Below are 23882 nucleotides of genomic sequence, written 5' to 3' on the forward strand. Positions count from 1 at the left end.
TGTATTAATCGATATTACTTACGGATATTGACCATAGACAATATGGCACAGTTATTATAAATTTATAACTCTAGTATCACCTATCGCTGGCAAACATTTTTTTTAACTTTTATTAAAACACCAATTGATTATTTATTGGATTATATTAGACAGTTAATGATATAGCTGAAACTATGTTACTTGGACGATCAATTTATGTACTATGCATGATATAAGAAATAAAAGTTTTAAGACTCATATCACACAAGCATTAAATTTACTAACATTAAAAAAATTATTATTATAAAGAATCAATACAATCTTTTACCGTTGTACTTTGATTAAAAATAATCTTTCTTGATATTTAATTAAACGCTTGTGTGATAGTTCAGTCATATTAAGTTAAAATAACCCCTTACCTGTAAATAATTCCCTTAAAGGGTAGACTTTGCAAATGCATAATGCTAGTGCTCAGTACAGTGTTGCCATCCATAATAAAGTATAGTACAAAACTAATTTTGAATCCGCGAAAAATGTAAAACACTAATTTTAACAGATTCAAAATGAAAAATGTTCCTGTACTATAGTTTTTTCAGAAGTACTATAAGTTTTACCCTTTTATGGTGACGATGGCCGCGCGGCTAAAGCGTCGGCCTATAGCTTCGAATCCTGGATTTTGAAATTGAAAAACAATATGTGTATGAGTCATGGACCTAATAGGTTGAGCAAGTGGCTGACATCCATTTCTCGTAAAAACAAAATCTGTTAATACTAACCTTCACTCTGTGAATGCCCATATGATCTTATTAGGATTGGACATGGTCGAGAGATACTATAATCAATATAGAAAAAGATGGCAACACTGGTGCTCACTAAAAACATACCAAAATTCAACACTCATTCATGCAGCCTATTTTTTACATTTATTCCGACATTATAGCACCTGTACACGTGCATGGATTTATTTACACTAAAAGTGTGTATTTTAAACTATCGTGATAATAACTGTTTACACGTAAAAGTGCTGAATGTCCCGCCAATCTCATTCTTCAAGAGTTATCGAAACACAATGTTATCATTGTTTGGTACTATTTGACAGGTTGTGAAAATCGGTTAACCTCAAAATGAGTCTCAGCGCCGTGTAGTTGGTTTTTTTATCGGCAGGTTTGCAACTATCGTTCTACTGTGCAGGCGTAGATATTCACGGTCAAATTGTCATGTGAAAATTCAGAAGGTTCTGAATTTTTTAGATTCATGCATGCAATCTTGCAATTTGCACGATGATACGTATTTACAAATGAATTTTTTTCTTATGGCCACGTTAATACTGTCAGCAGTAAATCCATGCATGTGTAAACGGGGTATTACTTATTAAAGATTTATATATTTGAATGTAATGAAATATGACTGAAAACTATGAATCGTCCACAATTTTTCAAGATGGCGGCTGTAACAGGCATGTAAGTGTTGATTGTTGGTATTTTATTACTGGGCACTAACAATATGTAAATAGAGATTCTCTCCTTTAGTGGAATGATTTGAAATGGGTTATTTTTGGTTTAATATGACTGACTTAACATTTTGAAAAATGCAAATAATTGTAAGTATGCTTTGAATAAGTATGAATATTATACAAATGAAGCAAGGCACCACTACATGTACAGAATATATTATATATAACGCAAAAAGGCATTTAATAATAGGATGATGGTGATATGGGGGACAATGAAAGTGACTAGATGTGAAGATTATAAATACTGCATACAGACAAAGCAAATTTATCCAAAAATGCAAGTTTAGCTGGTGGGCAAATATTGCCTAATAGTTGACTGCATGTAGGTCGATTATGGTTCGGTTAGGCAGGGTTTAATTGAATTTTAAAAACTATCAAACACCATCTGCCATTTTGCATTCTTAGTTAAATAAAAACAAAGAAGTATGACTGACAAAGTTTAGTGTGTACTATTTATGTCGGATCTCCACTCCTCTGCCACTGGTAGTAGATGAAGCATCATAAAAATTGTTGCTGAATATCAGTGTTCAAGAAACTTCAATACTACTTTTATAAACATGACTGATGAATGAAGTGATGATGAACAATTTAATAGAGTGAATAAACTCTAGAAAACATGAGACAACAAATCTACAACTTTTCATTATCACAATCATGTGCCATTGATAAATTTGTCAAACGTTTGCTTAATCTCTACACAGTTAAAAGTTTTCAAAAACAAATTCTTATTATTTAGTTTGCTTCTATGCATTCTCGTTCAAACTCTACCTATGCTGAAACGTTCCTAACATTGGTTTGGGTTTTAAAATCGGCCTTGCGTCACCGCAGTGGATTGTTTGTCAATCTTCAGACCCTGATCCCTGCGACGGTTTCCTAAGGGCCATGGGTTTGGCGGCAATCTGAGGTTTTAAGGAGCCGCCGGTTAATGTGAGGTCCGCGAACTTTGCTGCGACCCTCTGTGTGTTTCTCGGTGGCACAGGACTCTTCTGGCACTCTGATTTTAGGCCTGGTATTATTAATTTGTTCGTGTCATTTCCTGATGTATCTTCTTTGGTGCTGAGGTCTTTAGAAGATGTTCGTTCGTGATGTGTTTCGGAATCAACAGATGTCGTCTCTCTATTAAAAAATAAAAATAAATAATGAGTCAAATAAGTCTTCACTGCACAGACGTCATTAAAATGTCTACGTTTGTCGTCATGTATACTTGTTGCAAAAAATTGCACAAGTATACCGTTAAGTATTCAATTACGTCTGTAGCCGACTAAGGGGTGACGTTTGCGCAAATTATGATGTGGTACTATCTGGCATCGCTTCTTGTCTAATTCACATCTCCCTCTATAAAAAAAAAAATTTGTGACCACCATCAAATGTTTATTCACACAATGAGAAAAGATCGGACATCATAATGACATAAATATTAACTTTCATACAAAGTTTACTAATTGTTCAGACTAAATTTCTAAAATACACTCCTGCTCACAATGTGTAGGTAATAAATATGAGTAACCGCTGAACATACTTTTCATTGCTGAGAGAATCTCTGACTGGTCTCTTCTTGAGGGTATGCTGGTTATGGGCGAATCTCTCTGCAGCAGTGGTGGGAGACGTGCCGCCTTCTTCTGCGTCCACCGCCCCTTCTCCAGTGCCCTCCACCTCAGAGCCGTCTCCGGGTAAGTCCATCACGAGGTCTGGAGTGTGCTTCAATTGACTAGATGCCCTGAAACATTCAGGGGAAATTTGAATTCCTACCACTCATTTTTACTACGCATTGATTTTATATCATGTATTCCATGTGGTACCATAATAATGAGGCTTGTTTATATCTCCTTGGTTATTCCGTAAAATTAATTGATATCATAATATAACACAGTGCCGAAGAGTAGTAACCTAAGTTTCCGTTATAGAATGGTAACCTAAAAGGAGAAGTCGTACTTATACTTATGATAGCACAATAGATAATAATGTATTCCTATAGATAAATAGGTACTCACTGATGACAAAAGACAGAAAAACATATTGGTTGGGCCAATTATGGCGGCCCTCATTCCCTTCTTTCTTTCTACCTCAAATCCTCAGTATTGTCGCAAGACCAGGCACAACGCAGTTACGAGTCAGTAGTCGACCGATTATTAATATAAAAACTTCAGTCATTCATCAACCGTGCGCTCATAAACACTTACAACCAGTGGCGGCCGGTGATTTTTTGGATTGTATTTTTTGAGGGTGCGCTGGAAACTTATTGAAAAATGAAATCAATTCGGCGTTGTTTTTGATTTGACAAAAGGTTATTGACATTTGGGAAATTACCTGTATATTTTATATTTTTAATAAAACATGATGCGAGTTAAGTACTTAAATCTTTATTGGATTAGTTTTAAGAAACGATTGTATCTCTTATAGTAGATAAATACCTTTTACTTTTAACGGAAGCCATCTTATTCTATATGAGGCGCCGAGTGCCAAAGGAGCTTAAGCGCCAACTTTACGATTTTTGACATTTGAATGTAGGTTTTTTCTATAAATCGATATGTATCATGCCACAAAGTCTTATCGCTCAAATAATTATAGATATTTTACAATAGAGATTTATTTTCTGTGGCATAATTGTTTTGGTCGTTATGTCGGCACGCCACAGAAGCTTATCCGCCATTATACTATGGAGAGCGCGAGACCAAAACAGCTGTCAGATTTGTCTTATTGAATATACGTTCTCAACAGTGAAAAAAACTAAAAATGAGCTCAAGAAGGATAAGAAAAATAGTTTCAATGTGTGTTAAACCTGTAAATGAGGAAAATCGCGGTAAGTTTAACATGTTTTATCTGTTTTTCATTCACATACGCTGTTGTTTAAAATATTTTAGATTACTTTTGAAATATGGTTATTAACGTCATTTTAGTAATTATGTCTACTAAACTTTTACTTCCATGAAAGAAAATAACTCTTATTTCTAATTTCATCTTATTTTACATCCAATTACGATTGATATACACTAAAAAAAGTATTTAAAAAATCACCCGAATCCTTGAGAAAAAATGATGGTGTTAAATTTGAATAATGATTTTGTTATTTTGGCCAGTTTGGAGTAACGATTTGATTTAGTATTATTAATAATATTGGGTATATAGACGGTTATTACAAAAAAAACAATCCAAAGGCTTTGAAATTATTGCTGTAATGGCAAAAACGTATTTAATATTATAAGGCAAATTTTATGCCAAACAAACTCATGTAACAATCATAACAAATATGACCATTTTTTCAGTGTTTATTTGGCATAATAAAATTTGTTTATATCAAAATGTTTTTTTATTGCTATCCAAACCCTTACATTAAAATATTTTTTTTAAATGATTTATTTTTTTAAATTAACGCCATTATTTGAGTTTGAAAATGTTAATGCCACAGAAGCTTATGCAACAAAAAAAAGTATCAAGTGTCACCTTTTTTCATTTTTCTATATGCCAAAGAGGCTCAAACACCATTTTTTTTGGAATCCAGTAGATATTTTTCATTAAATATTATTGCAAATAATACTTTGATTTTTTAAAATTTGCTTTGCTTAGAAAATAATTGTCCATTTCAACATACAAGTTTAAAATTTAAAAAATAAATTCACTGAAAACTTGTCGGCCATTTTGTAGCACTTTTGTTAAATGGTGCTTGAGCTCCTTTGGCGCTCGGCGCCTCATATAAGTACATTAGGTATCTTTAGCAATTTGTACACTGTATGAATAATGATTATAATGAAACTGCACTTTGTGAAATAGTATTAAGATTTATTAGCTCATCACTAGAATTCATGAATTAATAATTTTCTATATTATAAATAACCGACATCATTTCAACACACAATCAACACACAGGATAATGAAATATTAATTTTCCAGAAATGCGGTAGGTAGCAAAATTATTTTTATCTTCACTGATTTAAATTGGAGTATACATAAATCAAAATATCTTACCGACATTGTATTTCACCGATTTTAAATTTATAAATTAATGAATTCTATTGTTTTTAGTTTTACAGGCATTTTACATACGAGATTGCTAAATATGATACTAAACATAATTTGACAGTTAACAGTAAGCAACAGCGACTATAATAACAAACCATAATTCAAACCTGTAATTGCTTTCTACTCAGACCAATATGATGTTATTTTACCCGGTCGGCGCACAATATTCTGGAATTTACGCATGGCGAAAACTATTAGCACGGTTTAAGTTATTTTTTAATGGCTTTAGTTCATACTAAGCTTTGGGTTCATTTTAAGTAAACTTAGTATATTGCCCGGGCTCAAATGATTTCAGTGAGGATGACGTATACGGTGCATAGTGACTGTATTATCGCCTATTGACAATATGGTCACAACGGTTTATGGTTTGCATTACAATAAGTGAGCGATAATATTAAAAATCTATGAAGAAAAAATATAATTTACGATGTTGAACGATGTTTCATAGCAATGCAAGTAGTGCAGTGCACTTGTATGATGTTAGAACAGCCGCCGCTGCTTACAACCCAAACTATTTCTGAACATCAAGTGTCACGCATCGGGTGCTCAACAAACGATACCGTGCTGGTGTAACCAGACCATGCAGCAAGACTATCAACAGCATAAAAGGTCAGTACCCGGCATCCTACCTGTAACTCCCCCCCTCCGCATCAACATCCACAATTACAATCAACTATGAAAAGCAAAACTACATATCTATTAAAAAAATTATTTGTACTGATGGGGACTCGAACCTGCATCCATCGAATTCTAGCCGATGTGGTGTGTTACAAAATAAATTTCAGCGAGGTTATGCCAACATGCTAAAATCTTCATTTATTCACACATCTTTAAACTTTTAAAGACTATTATAATATTATGGTCTCTATTAGTGTACCACTTTATGGTTGCCAGAGACCGGCCAGCAGCATGTAAGACGCCATAGTAACATTATGTTAGGTAGAATAGATGCTTACAACCAGGGCTTTTTATGTAATGTACCGCGGTGGAACGGCGTTCCGGCACCTTTTTTCACGGTATTTTTAATGTTTCAAAAGCAATTAGATGAAACATTGTTCGTGATTACATACCTAGTACAAGTTAATTTTCCTGAATCATCTCATATGAAAAGACATATCCTGAAAAACTATCGCGTTTGATATGTGCATTGAATTCTATTACCGTTTCTTCAAGTGAATGTGAACGCGAATTTTCGCAAATGAATCTAATTATTACCCCAATAAGAGCTTCGTTGAAGACCAAAACAGTTTCGGCACTTTTGGTCATCAAACTCGTCGGACCACATTTGACACTTTTCGATCATTCAAAATACATTGATTGGTGGTGACTCAGTGGAAGAAGACATTCGGCCATAGACTCTAACTATAAGAAAAGGAATCGAGATGATTTGTCAGACGAAAATTGGACTGAACTTTGGAAATCACCATGGCCCCCACAAAGGGGGGGGCCAACAGGGCTTTAGACCAGATAATTGAAATAACGTACAACACAAATTTGCTCTAATTGTCAAAAAAATGGCCTGCGCTAATTTCCTTCGGGCGTATTAACATTTTAAAATATATGGTTGTGTAATTGCATTTTTTGGTTAATGTTTGTTGATACACTGAACACCTTTAATTTTACCTCGAACATCATTTGAAAAACGCTACTATAGAGCATCACACTGCCTTTCACCTTAGTGATAGGTAGGGGGCCCGCCCCAGGATATGGGTACCATGGAAATCACTATATACTTTTATTCAAATTATTCTTTTATTCAAATATATGACGTTTTTACCGTAGGTAAATTGTTTGGCAAGAAGTGAGTTCCGGCACCTTTTTTATTAAAAAAAAAAGCCCTGCTTACAACTATATTAGACCAGTTATTGCGATGATTTAAAATAGACATAAAAATTAATAATCTTGTAAACTGAAATCTTGTATATGATAACATACCTCTGTTGCCAAATTTCTCTGTTGAGTGAGAAGGGAACTGCACTATTTTCCCCAACGCTGTGCGATTTATTGTGAGCCTTGCTTGTGCCGTTTGCCTCTGCGGGGGTATTCGATCCGCTCTCCTGCACCTGGACACCGTTTTCCTCTGCTATACCTTTCTGTGAAATCAAAATAAATTACATTTACTAAAATTGTAATATTACTCCCGATCTGAACAATTTATATATTTTTAAATGTCATGCAATTTAAAAAAGTTTTCTTTTTAGTGAGATATTTAAGTAAAAATTTCATGTGAATATATAAACATTTTTTTTTAATATTGTTGATGTGTCATTTCATAACATGAAATTGAAGACTAAGGAATAAATAATTAGTGATCTTCGATTATTATATTTAGTATGTGTGATAATAAAATTAATTTAATATTTTAAAATATAAACATCGATAACATACATTAATATTGTATTTTATGCCCAGCATTTAAAATAACTTCCACCAATGAGATAGAAAGAGTACAATAGTAGACGAAGGCCATATTTGTCTGGCATTGTGGCCATGACGAAATCACTTTGAAACAATGCTAGTGTCATTTGAAAGTAGCGATACCAACACCTAAATGAGTCTGCACTGCCACAAGAATCTGACACCATTCTACCAACATTAATTATCCGGTGTTCAGACAACTTCTACTAATATATCCTGTCAAAGTTTAGTAGCACTATGAATTTAAATTCAATAAATAACACATACTGTCATACTATATCGTCTTTATTACGCTTGATGATTGAGGTATGAAGGAATAAGACAAAAAATATACCATAATGTGTTATTTATTTATATTTTATTTGTGGAGCACTAAACTTTGACATATGGCACTACGTTGCTTTTTCATAATAGATAGATTATTCTTGTGATTAAAATTATTAACAAAAATCAAATAATCAATGGATGAGTGAAAGAAGTATAATATGTGTTTTTATATTGTAATGTAATATTTTTTTAATATGAAGTAAAACTTTAAGTAAAAAGATTTTCTACAAAATTTCCTCTGTTAATACGAAAACATTTAATTCGAAATTCACTGTAAATCTAAATATTCGCTACAATTCATAAAATCTATTTATATAGCGATTTCCACTAATTTGATGAATGAACCATAATGGTCACCACTGATGATAATCTGAAAGAAATTTATTGCAACAGAAATGCTAACAATGTTTACTGTTTTTTTTTGCCATACATTTTGAAAGTGCCTATTATCATGAGATGTTTGTATTCAACTAACTGGGCAAGCTTAGGTATGACTTTTTATGAATATAAAAAAGAAAATAATATTATTGTTGATAGTGAAATAAGTTTCCAGAGAACATTAAAAATGTTTTAATTTTTTTCTATTATACATACAGTAAAACCCCGTTAACACGAACACAGTTAATTTGAAACAAGTTTTAGTGTTTTTTGCCATACATTTTGTATTTCGTAATTCGATTTTTTTTTTATTTTCTATACCATTGATTTCGAATTAACAGTGTTTTACTGTACCTATCTACAGTCTTACGAGTACTCTTTGGCACCTAATTGTTTTTAATTACTTTCTAATTGGCTACTGTGTAGTGTAGACATTCCTACCCCATTTTAAAAGAATGCTTACAACATAATATGTTTATATGAATTGTGCTTTCGTTTTTTTATTCTAACATACAACCTATTTCAGTATCAACGATGCTAGATGGGTCAGTTTTCACAAAACAATGAACAAATTCTGACAAGTCAAAAAAATATTTTCTTAGGGCGTTTGAGGCATGCGTGTAAATGTTATGAGTTTGAGGAAGAAATGAAATGTTAGTGAAAAGCGGAAGCAAAACAATATATAAACAAGTTAAAAAAAAAAATGGTTAAGTAACCAGATGAGAATACCCATTGACAATTACCCAACATTTTTGTAACGCATTTCCAGAAACCAGTGTAAATAATACAGTAACACCAAATTCACACTGTGCTCGAAACCAAAACTTTAACTTATGAATTATTATTAATAATTAACGTTAGAATTATTTCCCAATATTAAAAAAAAATTACAACCGTATCGTAGGTCAATGGTATTACTTCAATTAAGTATTTACACAAATTACTTCCTTGAAAGAATATGAAATAATAACCATGATATTAAAATTCATTATGTATGTATTAAACTTCTTATTAATAGTTGTATCATGAAACCACGATATGGAAGAGGTATTATGACAAATTTGTGGTTTATCATTTGATTAAACCTTACGCAAGAGGCTTACACAATCTCGTAGACTCCCCTTTCACTAAATTCAAATACATGTTAATTGAAAGTTGTGATATTAGTATGGTTTATATGCAACCTATTTTGAACTTAGAAGTACGTATTGGTAAATTTTTTGGTGGTTTTATAAAAACGTACAACCGAAAGTATCTATTATGTAAAGACATACAGTAGAACCTTCATAACTTACATAATTTATAACTTGATGTTAAGAATTCGAATTATTTATTAATTTCGAATTGAACAAAAATATGTTTATGCCTTTAAATAAATAATGGTTTTTAATAAGATAAATCAAACACAAGTTTAGTAAAATCCAGCATTTTTTCCCCACTTAATAATATAGACTCTGACCAAAGTCTAGTTGGTAGAGCAGCTGTCTGAAGCCATGGATCACTGGTTTGATCTTACGGCTGAGTAAAACACTGGGTAATAATGCTTTTTTTTCAATTTGCGTTTGATCCAGTGCAAAGACCCGATGGATTGGGTGAATAACAACAATTTCTCGTAAAAAAGTTAGTTAATATAACCTTCACTATATGAAGGCCCATATGCTCCTCAAATATGTATTTTTAGCAAAGATTGGGTAGAGAAATCTCAAATGAAACAACGATGGTCTGGAGTCAATGATATGACTTCTAAGAGAAAGGTTAAGTATGTGATTTATATAACTATATGGAATAGATTATGTTTCCAACAAAGCATGCCATGTGTAATGCAATAATTGAAAAGAAGTTTAATTATAATGAATTCTAATGACCAATTATTATCAGCATGTCAAAACAATAAAAAAATATTAAATGATTCCGTTGTTAAACGTTTATTTCAATGCCATCTATGATAAGTGATATGAAACAGCCTCGTTGATAGTAGTATGTATGTACAACAGTTAGACAAGAGAAGTTTCAATGAATAATAATAAACATGTGATGTTTTTAGTAGAGTAAAATGAATGGATTGTCAGGGTAACTCTCACCTGGTTCCTCGGTGATTAACGGGAGTTATTGCCGCGCCTTCACATTGCACAAAACACAAAACGATAAGCGCCGCATGGATGCTGCCGGTGTAGGTATAATATAGATATTTTTTTTATTTTACATAACCCATTCGCATGATACGGAATTTTATAATGATTTAAGTTTTAAGTCATAGCCGTGTGGTTCGTGTAATCAATTATAAGAGAGTTTCTATTATGCAAATGGGTTAATAAACTGTAAGTGTAAAAAGCACAAAATCTATGAAATTACCGAATGATTAGTGTATAAAGAAGTATTATTGTATGCGTTATGTTTTTATAAACAATAATATATTAAATCAAATTTATTATTTTTTAATAAACGGAATACTTGGAGAAAAAAATACTTAAAGTGACAATTTATAAGCAGTATTAGCCATAAGAATATAAGTCTGTAGTGATATAAAGTAATATTGGAGGTATTATGTTTTATTATAACTAATACTATTATAGAAAAGTCATATTAAGTTAATTCCGTGTATGGCGTGAATATGTTGATAAGTCTAAGAACATTAATTCTCAGAACAGCTCTTTTTAAGATTGGTGGTATCCTGTGGTATCAGATTATATCGTCGGTCCAAATTAAAAAAGTCGGATGTGCAAAATGCTATTTTTCAGTACGAGCAATCAAAGATGTTTCATCAAATATCCTTTGTGACCTATTGTTTGCCATAATGAATAAAAATACGGGTTATAGAAACTTTTCTAAACGTTTATAAAAACATCCGTCTGTCCGGTGAACATAGCAGCAACTGTCAGATCCGACGCATCTTGCTCACCCACGCCCAGCCAACAATGTCGGTTGGTAATAACCGACATTGTTATTCGGACACTCTCGGTAGATCCGTCATTTTTAACTTGAGTATCTCGAAATTTTTCAAACAAACGAAAAAAACTGTGATTGTGGTATAAATGTTTAAAGTGTTTAAATAATAAATACGTAATAATCCGAAAATGACAAAATTTCAGATCCGACTTTTTTAATAGGGACCGACGATATTATGTTTTTGGATGATTTTAAATTTAAAAAAAAAAATACTTCTCAACAAACAAAAATTTAAAAACATTCCTGATTTACCACAGAATACCAACCTTTAGAAACAGCTGCCCTGAGAATTGATGTTTTTAGACTTATCAACCTATTCACGTCATACACGGATTTTACCTCTACGATAACAATATTAAGATGACAATTAAAAAAAATATGAAAAATAAATAGATTTATAAAAATGTTGTTCATAATATTATTATGATATGTATTGTGAAGTGTGATAATATCGAGTCAACCTAAAAAGATTAAATAAAGGTAATTTACAAAAAAAAAAAAAAATATTAATGAACAAAATAAAATTAAACATTCTTTATGTTTTATTATTTTTTATGTTTATATAAATGAAAACATGCTTTACAAAATGATTATAAATAACACAGTATAGGTACATTCGGTGTTTTAAGATCACAGGGGCCTAACTACAAAAATGAATGTTTTGAATTAGCCTCGGTTTCGATAATGTCGTAATTGTTGATACAAAGCTCCATGTCGTACATATATCCGGTTAGTTGAGTAAATTATGCTTTATTTAATGAATTTTATATCAAAATCTTTATTTGCGTTTATCTCAAAACTGTGCTATTGTAGATAGGCCCCTGTGATCCTAAAACTCCACATTACAAACATTAAAAGCACACAAAAACCATAAAATATTAATTTAAAATCCAGAAAGATAATGATAATATTATATCTAGTACGTATAATATTGTTTGCATGGAAACAAAAACACAATTGAGTGAAAACAAAATGGTGTACTTGAAAACGCAATCATGATAAGGAATAGAATTATTATTTATTTTTTAAAATAAAAATAGTAACTATTAAAACAATCTCTGAAAAGAGAGGTGTAATAATTAATACTTTACCTACCGCTACCGCAAACACGGCGTCCTAACCGTATTAGCTGACAGTTACAAACGGTATACGCAACATTGGCAGCTTTACATACATACAATTTCGCCATACAAAATATAATTGATATATTTAAAACGTGCAGGCGTGTCACTGCATTGTTGTTCGGGTCGAGTGACCCGTTGTTTTAAAATTTTAAATAATTTCAAGTAGCGCTATGCCATCAATACTGGGTCACGAATAGTCAAAAGATGATACTTCTGTATGAGGAATAAGCATGAATGTTTTGAAACATCTGCAAGGCTATTCTAATTAGTTACCACGACAACACACTTCTGTCATATCACAGATATCACTCGGGTCAATTCTGTATACAAGGCGGTTATCTAAAATGGAAGTTATCACTTAACAGCCGCAGTGCAGTGCCAATGATATTTCTTATATCATATCACTTTGACGCTTGGTTAATCTAAAAAAGAACTGAAATTTTGTGTGCGCTATATCTCCGTTAGTTTTTACAAGGCGTTCATAATATATTACAATGTGTATTCTACATTGTACAAAGGTATCTTGTCTTTGTAATTTGTTTCACGTAATCAATGACATTTCACAGCTAGCATGCGTGTATACGCCGAATTTGGTGATGCTGTCGCAATGTTAGTATGAATTTTCAAAATCACCTCATCTTAAGATGTAATTTACTTCCTATAACTTGCTCTAAGATTAATAATCAACCGGAATAATTAACTGTCTGAATACGACATATGATATTTATCATTTATACTATTGATTTTAGAGTTATTTGACATATTAGAATAGCACTGCTTGAGCTTTGTTTAAGTGAGAAGTAATAAACAATAAACTATATCATGTATTAGTAATAAGTACATACTAATACTTATTGTACAGTGGAAATACCTTTTCAAGTATTTAAATTTAAATAAACTGATCAATATATTCATTCAAAATACTTCATCCCCAGCGACACAAACTTAGAAAGCTGTTTTATTTGATGCATCGAGGTATTTTAAATATTTTCTGCAAATTTAATTGAAATATATCCGTAGGTACAAATGTTACCTGTATTTAACTTAGAAAGCAACAGTAGGTAAAGTATTATTAAAATTGAAGCGTCTAATTACAAAAAGCGACAAGTCCACAATTCAGTACTTTCGGGAAACGACGTTTTTATGTTTCAAGCTTCAATTATTTGTTTTAACGTGAGATTATTTTTTCCGTTGTATTCTATGTAGAAATTAGAACCAAATGGCAATTTGTTTCAGCCGATAAACTCTTAAATGTAATAAATATAGGCAAAATAAAATTGGACGTAGCGCTATTTGTACTTCACTTTTTAATTTATTCCGCATAAGGCACATATTTCCGTGGCACTGTCATGAATTTACCAGATGCTACAGCAAGGGAGACGCCGTTTTCAATATTGAACGTTCCCTTATTGGTTGGCTTAAGCACGCGCGAAATCGACCAAGCTTTAAATAATATGAAACACGGACTTGGCGCTTTTTGTAATAAATCGAAACTTATAATATTTTTTTCGTAAGGTTATGTCGCATTTTGGAATTTACAGATCAATACATATTGTGTAAAATTATACAAAGAATATGTGCGTATTTTTTTCTCGATTTTGACCAAATGTGGACTTATTGCTTTTTGGAATTAGACGCCTCAATTATTATTCAAGGCATGCAACAATTAAAAAAAAAAACAGCATAATATCATGCCTGCTTTTAAATTTATATAACAGAATATTTATTATTATATATTATTAGGTAGATACTATTGTATACTCAATGTAAAATCATATCACAAAAATTTGTGAATTCAAATAATAATAACATAGCATTATCTAATATTAAAAATTATAATAATATAATATTTTGACTTAATTATGTACATACAATACTATACAAGTTGTGTGGCAAATTTGCTTAAGTATTTAGAAACCGAATATGAGGCTATATATTTTATTATTTCGCGAGGCTAATACTACAAGGTACTAAGTGTTCGTCCTTGAGAAAACAAACCCGGCAATGAAGTACTATTCTAAGCTACCTCATTGTTACTTTTGTTTCGCCAAGAACAAACACTTAAAACCTTGTAGTTCTCCACTCGCGATTTACTGGTATAAAACAAAACGTAAATATGGCAAGATATACTGGTTCTTTCAACTAGGTAATTGTTTGAAAAAAAAAGCAATAACACAATATTATGAGACAATGAACAAACAATAAAAGCTTCAAAATAAATTGACAAAACACTTACAGCACCTAAACAATAATACACAATATTATAGCGCCTGTACACGTGCATGGATTTACTGGCAGCAATAGTGTGTATTTTAAACTATCGTGACAATAACTGTTTACACATAAGAGTCCCGACTATCTCTACAATCTCATTCTTCAAGAATGAGCAAGACGCGATATTGTCATTTTTTGGTACTATTTGACAGGTAGTAAAAACTGATTAATCTTAAAATTCGTTTGCAGTCTTTTTTTGCCGGCAGGTTCGCCACTACCGTTCTACTGCGCAGATCAAAAAATTCTCAACTGTCGCATAAAAAATACAGAACCTTCCTTGATTCAACCATACAATCTTGGAACTGCAGGATAATACATGTTTACACGTACATTTTCTTGTTATGGCCGCGATAATACATACTGTCAGCAGTAAATCCATCCACGTGTAATCGGGGTATTATGTTAAAAATATATAATATTAAATAAATGATTTGAATTATAAGCTTCAAAGAGAGCCATGCTAAATATAATTAATGTAAATATTAAATTTTTGTGAGTTTCGTTGTGGGAATTTAAAATTTAAAACAATTCATAAAAATAGTAGAAATAATTTTGTAACAAATAATTGTATACTTTTATTAATTTGTGATTGTTCATTTTTATGAGATCTAATGACATGTTGCATCAAACACTATATAAAGATAATATAACCAAAGTGATTATCAATTAATTATAACTAATTAAACTAAAATTTGTGATTTATTCTAAAACTATTTTGACTGGGGTCAGATAATAATTTGTATTTGTATTGTAAGCAAAAATATTATTAAATTCTAATATATATTCTTAATTATTATACATGCTTACAAAAGAATATTTAAAATTACAATATAATGTTATAATATAACATTATCTAACTAAATCTAACTAAATCTATTCAGATAAAAAACTTTTAAATATCAAATAATAATAAGCAAGGTATAGATTATTTCCTTCACTAAAGCACATTCCCACTCTGCTAGGCAGGATGCGCAGTAACGAATTTCAAAGCAGAAGTAATTTCTAATTGCTCTGCATATGCGGTCTACATGGTGAGGACGTGCATTCGTAAGTTAAAACAATTATACAGAAAATCAAAAGGCAAAATAAAGATATCTGTAGTTGGATAATTTTAACCCACTACAATTTGTTGTACAGGGGTGACTATATAACAAATTCACAATAGTACAGGGTATCCCATGGATAATTGATACAGGGCAAGCAATATTTGACTTCCCTTTACAGAAATCAGGACTCAAAAGTCTTGAATATCTTAATTATGTCCAATTATGATTATGACATATTGAAAACAAAATTGCGCTTTTCGAATGCTACGCATATAATTGGCCACAAATTTTCAATACTCGTGACCAACATACACGTGTGATACCTACCATATCAGGGTAACTGTGGCATAGTATTGATTGATCACATTATAGTATTTTGTATCAAATCTTCTTTGTCATGAATGAGCATAAGGATATCAATGAAATAGTAGATAAAATGTTCAGACAGTGGTCTCGAGCAGTACCTCTTGGCGGGGCCAGGTGTGGGGGGTGGGCGCGGTGAGGGTAAGGGTGGACGAGATGGCGGCCGATGCCTGCCCGCTGCCGCCGTCAGCACTGTCGCTTGTGCTGGATGACACCCGCCGCCTGAGCGAGTCGCTACTCATCGAACAGTGGAGGCTGTCTTCGTCTCTAAAAAATCACAAAACAAGTTATGGTAATAATAAATTAATATTACTTAAAATACCCAATATTTCTTTTTAACCTAAATTAGAGTACATAACATATTATGACTGAGGGGAAGGCATGGAAACTCATCGATAAAGCAAATAATAATATAATATTCTATGTCGTGTAATATCTTTGGCTAAATACTTACTGGTGTACAGTACTCATTAATTTTTAAATAATTACAAGAGTGAATAAGAATCAAAGATCTCAACTTTCTGTAAGTAAAATGCTCAAGGCTAGATATTTAGTCATACTTCACTGCCGCTTTACGTTAGGCCGCAGAATTCAGCCATATAGTTAGTGGCAAGACCATGAAATAATGACAGAATCGAGAATTCCAAGTAACATCCGTCAAAATAATCAAGTTTATCATATCATACACGGAATTCGGGCAAGTATTTCGTTTGAATTACAATTAAAATTCAGGTTCATTTATTCTTGTGTACGAACAATTGAAATACAATACTAGAATTGCTTTTTTACTGTTTTGGCAGTTGCCACATACATTTCCAATTTAACAGCAATATCTTTACATCCGGCTCTAAAAAACTAAAAATAGAATTTAATATAACTGATATTTAACATAATTTGACAACAGTGATCTATGTCTAAAATATTGGATAAATTAATTGAACTAACTTGATATGAATATCGGTGTATGAGTCAGGAGTGTGGGGTGGCTCTCGGCGCCAACATTGGGCTGGTCTCTCACCGATTCCTCCCATCCCTATACCTCCTTCCCAAGGAATGCCATTTCCACCGTTTAAGCTTTCTACGCCGTCACCTTCTGCAAATATATTTAAAAAAATTAAATTAGAAACTTAAACTTCAATATAAAAATTGTTGAATTTAGATAGATAAATATACAATAACAAACCATCTTCTGAAGGGTACAGAGAAGCTTCGGAATCCAAGTCATCGGTTCCAGGCTCTAATGGACTTTCATCAACTTCTCTAAAAATGAAAAACAATAAAAATATATGTTAATATTTTAGGTAGGTAAACAGGAATCATACTTGAACATATTTTTATTCACTATAAAGGGTTAAAATATTAATGGATAATAATCGATTTATGTGACAACATTATCATAAAATTTTATTTAAACATTATAAGCATAAATTGGGAGCCTGCACTGGCCATCTTGACAAAGAAAGTAAAGTTGGGCAATCCAATAAGGTGCAGGTAAAAGATGCTCACCAAAAGTAGATGGAGTCGCAGATTACTACTATCTGCTAGGAGTATTGAATTGGAAAGCGACCGCTTTGGATAATGACAGGTGGAAAAAATTGTTGGAGAAATCTAGGAGCCACCCTGGGCTATCCTACCACTAATGATAATAAGTGTAGGTATATGTTACACACGTCGGTGGGGTTGAATATTGATAATACTTTCACTGTTGTTACATTTAACATGATATTCGAATGAATAAAAAATATAGAATATTTACAAGTACACGTGTTAGCAATACTGAGACTGGCACTAGAGTGAGTTTTAGTGAGGGTTACCATAGCACCCCCCTCTTAGTGAAATGCTTTCATGACCGAAATAATTAATTGTGACAACTTCAAAATATTACTCACTGTCCAGGTAATGTTTGATATTTTTCATATAGAGGGCCGGAATCTCTGGGGAATATCTCATCATGCAGCACAATAATGTTCTTGATCAAGTCGTTTATTTGGTTTTGATATTGGACCTGAAATTATAAACACATTGTATAATAATATCGTCACTGTTCTGGCAGAAGACACTAATTCGAAAAAATGACATATTGAGTTAGTTATACCAAAATGTTCCTTATTTCAAACTTTACCGTCTGGAAACCTTCATAATAAATAAACAGTCTTTATTGTAAAGTCATCCTTTTCACAATTACTTAATAAACTCACATGATAGACCATTTCAAACATTTTAACAACTTCAAAGTCAAATTACTCAAAACTAGTATTCTCCAGTTAGTGTATTCTGCCAGAACAGAGACGATATATTCTTTGAGTTTTATATACAGATAATTTATAGGTAAATTACTACATCCTGTTTCTAAGGCCGATATGCATGGAATATCACGAATCGCTACACTAGACTAATGACGAGTGACATATTATATCAATCAGTTTAAGTCATTGTTACCCATAATTGATCAACCCAAATGAAATTCACCTACTACAAGTTAAAAGTGGGTTGACATTATTACTAAATACACATACTTACATACATTTCATGTTTTATATTATTACAATAATAGTCGTCAGTTGATTCACTGAGTGTAAATTTTGATTTATTAAGAAAATATTTACCTGGTCTTTGTCCTCTGGGACTGGAATAAGTGTAGGACCGAAGCAAATAGCCAGATTCCACGGATCCATCATGTTTTCTTCAGAAAATTCGGATAAACTAAAAAAAAATAATTTTAATGTCAGATATTTGTAAATTATTAAGATTTAAATTGATAACACTTCCATTACCGATGTGTTTAATTAATAGTGAAAGACGAAATAGCTTACTGGTTGAGGAATGCAAAGAGATAGCGGAGTAGAACCATTGTGGAGCGTGGCATGCCTCGGACAAACTCTCGCATCTTTTGTACGAATTCTGGCTTGGAGTCCAATTCTGCAACAAAACAGAAATAATTAAAATTAAAATAGGTACATAATCACGGACTTAATTAATTATAACAGAGTACAACTGAATATGGGTACTCAATTGAATGACCAGATAAATCAAAGCAACAAGATCCAAATATCCTCGGGTCACTCATGATGAGTGAATTATAAATAGTTGTACAAACAAAATAAAAGTTGCGCACGCTGCTTAACGCTCCGCCGAACGCGTCCACCCTGGATGGGTCCTTAGACATAATGTGGGCACCTTTGCACATTCGGACAATTTTCCTCCCGTCAGAAGGTTTTACCGCAGGCTCTTTCCCTGCCCCCCATAGTTGAGGCGAGTGCGAATTATATCTGGCGAGTGCAATGACATTATTAATGGACAACGCACTCAATACAGTCGATAGCAAGTAAATTCGTGCATAGCGATATTCGCACGTGTATAAGTAGACGTCACGCAATTTACATTATGCGATATCACGCATCGGGAATTTATAGCAATATCACCTTTATTGTAATGGCGTTAGAACAGTGTTTCCAGTGTCAATGTTCATTTGAGCGAACCCGTTCGAACCGAACCATTCGGCAGACCCGACAACAAGTATTGGGAATTTATAGCAATATCACCTTTATTGTAATGGCGTTAGAACAGATTATGCCATTCGGCAGACCCGACAAAAAAGTGGGTGTCATTATTTTTTCCAGATGATTCGTCCATATTAATGTCATTGGGCGAGTGTACTTTAAAATGATTTTTCGAGGGTTGGCATGGTACTATACTCCACAACAACATAATATGTTATTATGATCATAGAAAGGGTTCTTAAAGTTAATTTACAATGTCAAATTGAAGAAATCTATTTGAATAACTTACGTGCTAGATCCATATAGTGTTCGAAGTATACAATAGGGAACAGCGGTTCTCGAAGTTCACGGAGGTAAAGTTTGAGCACGCCGGCGACCGAATTGATATCTGACGCATCGCTCGTCGTGGCTAATGGATTGGCGCCTCGCTCAAACCACTCCCGAAGTGCTCCTATCTCCACTTGGGAGCCGGATACCCTGAATATGCCCTGATGATGAAGTCCTGTTGAAGAAAACGATTGAGGTCAGTAGGGTAAGTGCATATTGATCATTTCAATTTCTTTTCAAAAATTATAATATATACCTATAAAGAAATCTTGTTGATAATTACATACTATTATATTAGTGATTCAAATGAACAAGAACCAAAAGCATATCAACACAATTTTAGATTCACGCAATCAGTCAATTCTGTAAATTAAGAATATAGAGATATAGAAACTTTAAAACTTGAATTTGTTGTGGATCTCGAGATGATTAAGTTTAATTATTTTCTACATATATACCATTTCTAACATAAAAGACATTTAACTTGTATCAAAATGAAAGGCACGAATACATATTATTATTGTGTATTTCTTGCTGCCTGTGAAAGGACAGACTGCGTTAATTATCGTACAAAGATAGACAGCCAAATACACGAAATCATAATTATTTAGAAGACGAACGATTACAAACAATAATTGCATATGTCCACCAGTGGCGGCCGGTGATTTTTTGGATTGTAATTTTTGAGAATGCGCTGGAAGCTTACCTTATTGAAAAATGAAATCAATTCGGCGTTGTTTTTGATTTGACAAAACGTTATTGACATTTGGGAAATTACCTGTATATTTTATATTTTTAATAAAACATGATGCGAGTTAATTAAATCTTTATTGGATTAGTTTTAAGAAACGATTGTATATCTTATAGTAGATAAATACCTCTTACTTTTAACGGAAGCCATCTTATTCTATATAAGTACATTAGGTATCTTTAGCAATTTGTACACTGTATGTAATAATTATTATGAAACTGCACTTTGTGAAATAGTATTAAGATTTATTAGCATATCACTAGAATTCATGAATTAATAATTTTCTATATTATAAATAACCGGCATCATTTCGCGTTTAGTCAACACACAGAGTGCACATAAATAAAAATATCTTACCGATTTTAAATTTAGAAAATAATGAATTCTATTGTTTTTAGTTTTACAGATATTTTACATACGAGATTGCTAAATATGATACTAAACATAATTTGACTGTGAACAGTAAGCTACAGCGTCTACAATAACAAACCATAATTCAAATCTGTAATTGCTCTCTACTCAAACCAATATGATGTCATTTTACCCGGTCGGCGCACGATATTCTGAAACTTACACATGGCGAAAACTATTAGCACGGTTTAAGTTGTTTTTTAATGGCTTTAGTTCATACTAAGCTTTGGGTTCATTTTAAATAAACTAAATATATTGCCTGGGCACAAATGATTTCAGTGAGGATGACGTATACGGTGCATAGTGACTGTATTATCGCCTATTGACAATATGGGCACATCGGTTTATGGTTTGCATTACAATAAGTGAGCGATAATATTAAAAACCTATGAAGAAAAAATATGATTTACGATGTTTCATAGCAATGCAAGCAGTGCAGTGCACTTGTATGATGTTAGACCAGCCGCCGCTGATGTCCACCATCTTTGCATGGGCCAGAGAACAGAAAATAATTTTTTCTACAGCTACAGAATTGCTATGAAGTGATGTAATACAAAAAAAAATCAGGACTCCAAATAGTTATAAGTTCTAATTCTTAAATCATAAGATTTTTTTACCATAGAGATTTATGACTCTGATGCAGGATGTGACAACTAGTGGCAATTCCTGCCCTGTGGCTTCCAGATATTCTTCTAGAGAGCCGGCAAACAGTCTGGGCTGAGATTGGCACGAACTTCCACGTCCGATACGTTTTCTGGAAGCAAAGAAATCATATTCAATAAACAATATCAACATTAGACATTCCAAACACATTATTGAAAATTCAATGCTGAAAGAATCATCGAGAAAATGTAATGGGGTATGGGTCCTCTACTACCAAAGCATTGACATTTTACCATGTGTATACATAATTTGGATTTGCATCACCAGATGGCAGTAATAAAATTATTTATCAACTCAATCAATAAAACAGAAATCTCCTGACAAAGAATAGTTTCACTTGTATATTATTCTAAACAAAGGAATGGTATTGAAAAGTCAGATCTAATAACGTATTGTGTTAAATTTGTGTATGTACTTATACTAAAATTTTAACGTTATATTCAAAAGCCAAATTCATCCTAATCTCTTAATCGTAAATCTGCATCGTGTAATCAAAACTAAGAATCAGTTAAATTGTTTAAAGCATCTTTATAATCTATCTTTGTTCAGTGACTTGCCAGAGACCTTCAAACATATACATATTATCCAACATTGCAAAGTTTTTGACCTAGTTGAATGTACGTTTAGAAATGAAGGAAGTGTTTATTAACCTATGCCTGGGTGCGGGATGATGCTGATTGTCAGTCAAGGCGGGAGGGGCACCCGCCCTTGCCGCACATCCGATGCGCCCTCGTAGGAATCCCCCTTTGGCTTCCAGCCGAGCGATACGGCTACTACCCAGCAGGTACTCGCGGAATTTCTGAAACGAGCAGATAAATTACGTAAATATTGATCATGCTAAGCCAAAAGAACAATCGGTGATAATTTCTAACTTCACTTCTTGGCTGATATTATTTTGATGCGTGATCCCTGATAAATAAATTCTTCGACTTCATCAAATTTATAGCCATTGATAATAAGTGGTGAGCTTGAAGGTGCCTCATTGGCAGGCATGTATTTTGCATAACATTATAAAGAATTCCGTACCTATATGGCAGAAGCATATAAGTCATTTTTTCGCATTTTACAGGAGACGGTTTTTAAGGTTTAAAGAAGTGTCATAAATCAGGATATGAAGGAAATTGGATTGTTTAATGTTATTATTATAAAAAAACTAGTATAATTTTAAAATATATGTAATAAAATAAGAAAATCAAGTAATTCAATGAGTTATTGAGCATTTAATGACATATGAGGTTTTGGCATAAAAATATTTTCAACATTTTGACATATCATTTACAATAATAGATGTTTTATTATAGAAAACTTATGAAATTAAAACAAGATCTTGGAAATTAAATGAACACGTGATAAAATGAAACTAACAGTATTAATAATAGTTGGTAAAAACTAATATATTTTTAAAATATATTTATAAAAAAAAAGAAAATTAAGTAATTACATGAGTTATTGAACATTTAATGACATATGGGGTTTTGGCATAAAAATATTTTCAACATTTTGACATATCATTTACAATAATAGATGTTTTATTATAGAAAAACTTATGAAATTAAAACAAGAGCATGGGAATTAAATGAAAACATGATAAAATTAAACCAACAGTGATAATAATAGTTGGTAAACAGTTGTTTATGAGTATTACTTATAGTATTTATATAAAAAAATAACAGGTATTAAAATTTATATTATAAAATGGATGATAAACCGGATCTATCAATGGCAATAAACTGATGAAGTCATCTTTCTTAGATTGATTTATTGGCAGAGGACTGTTATAGCATTGCTTAATTTATTAACAATGTTCCTTCTTCCTCTTGTCGTACGGCGTAAATCAAGTTGAAG

At 32.3% G+C, this 23882-nt stretch overlaps 1 protein-coding gene across 3 annotated transcripts in view; it reads right to left on the reverse strand.

The window, feature by feature from the left end:
• Positions 1–1291: 1291 nt before the first annotated feature.
• LOC147070613 (SLIT-ROBO Rho GTPase-activating protein 1-like) overlaps positions 1292–23882 on the reverse strand; it is a 378477-nt gene continuing 355886 nt past the window's right edge. The window contains exons 10-21 of one of the 3 annotated variants that reach the window (XM_085948735.1): positions 22688–22836; positions 21992–22128; positions 20175–20387; positions 19199–19304; positions 18992–19088; positions 18275–18390; positions 17569–17645; positions 17331–17478; positions 16487–16652; positions 7445–7602; positions 3012–3209; positions 1292–2608 (exon numbers count right to left, since the gene is read on the reverse strand). In XM_085948735.1, the coding sequence (XP_085804861.1) occupies positions 2332–2608; positions 3012–3209; positions 7445–7602; positions 16487–16652; positions 17331–17478; positions 17569–17645; positions 18275–18390; positions 18992–19088; positions 19199–19304; positions 20175–20387; positions 21992–22128; positions 22688–22836 (1842 nt within the window). In that variant the 3' untranslated portion in view covers positions 1292–2331. Of the gene's footprint in view, positions 2609–3011; positions 3210–7444; positions 7603–16347; positions 16653–17330; positions 17479–17568; positions 17646–18274; positions 18391–18991; positions 19089–19198; positions 19305–20174; positions 20388–21991; positions 22129–22687; positions 22837–23882 lie in introns of those variants that run through there. The other 2 variants (XM_085948736.1, XM_085948737.1) reach the window with 2 other exon arrangements.

This window comes from Rhyacophila brunnea, unplaced genomic scaffold, assembly GCF_057557595.1.
Source record: "Rhyacophila brunnea isolate RB1 unplaced genomic scaffold, BYU_Rbru_1.0 scaffold_21, whole genome shotgun sequence".
Classification (NCBI taxonomy): domain Eukaryota; kingdom Metazoa; phylum Arthropoda; class Insecta; order Trichoptera; family Rhyacophilidae; genus Rhyacophila; species Rhyacophila brunnea.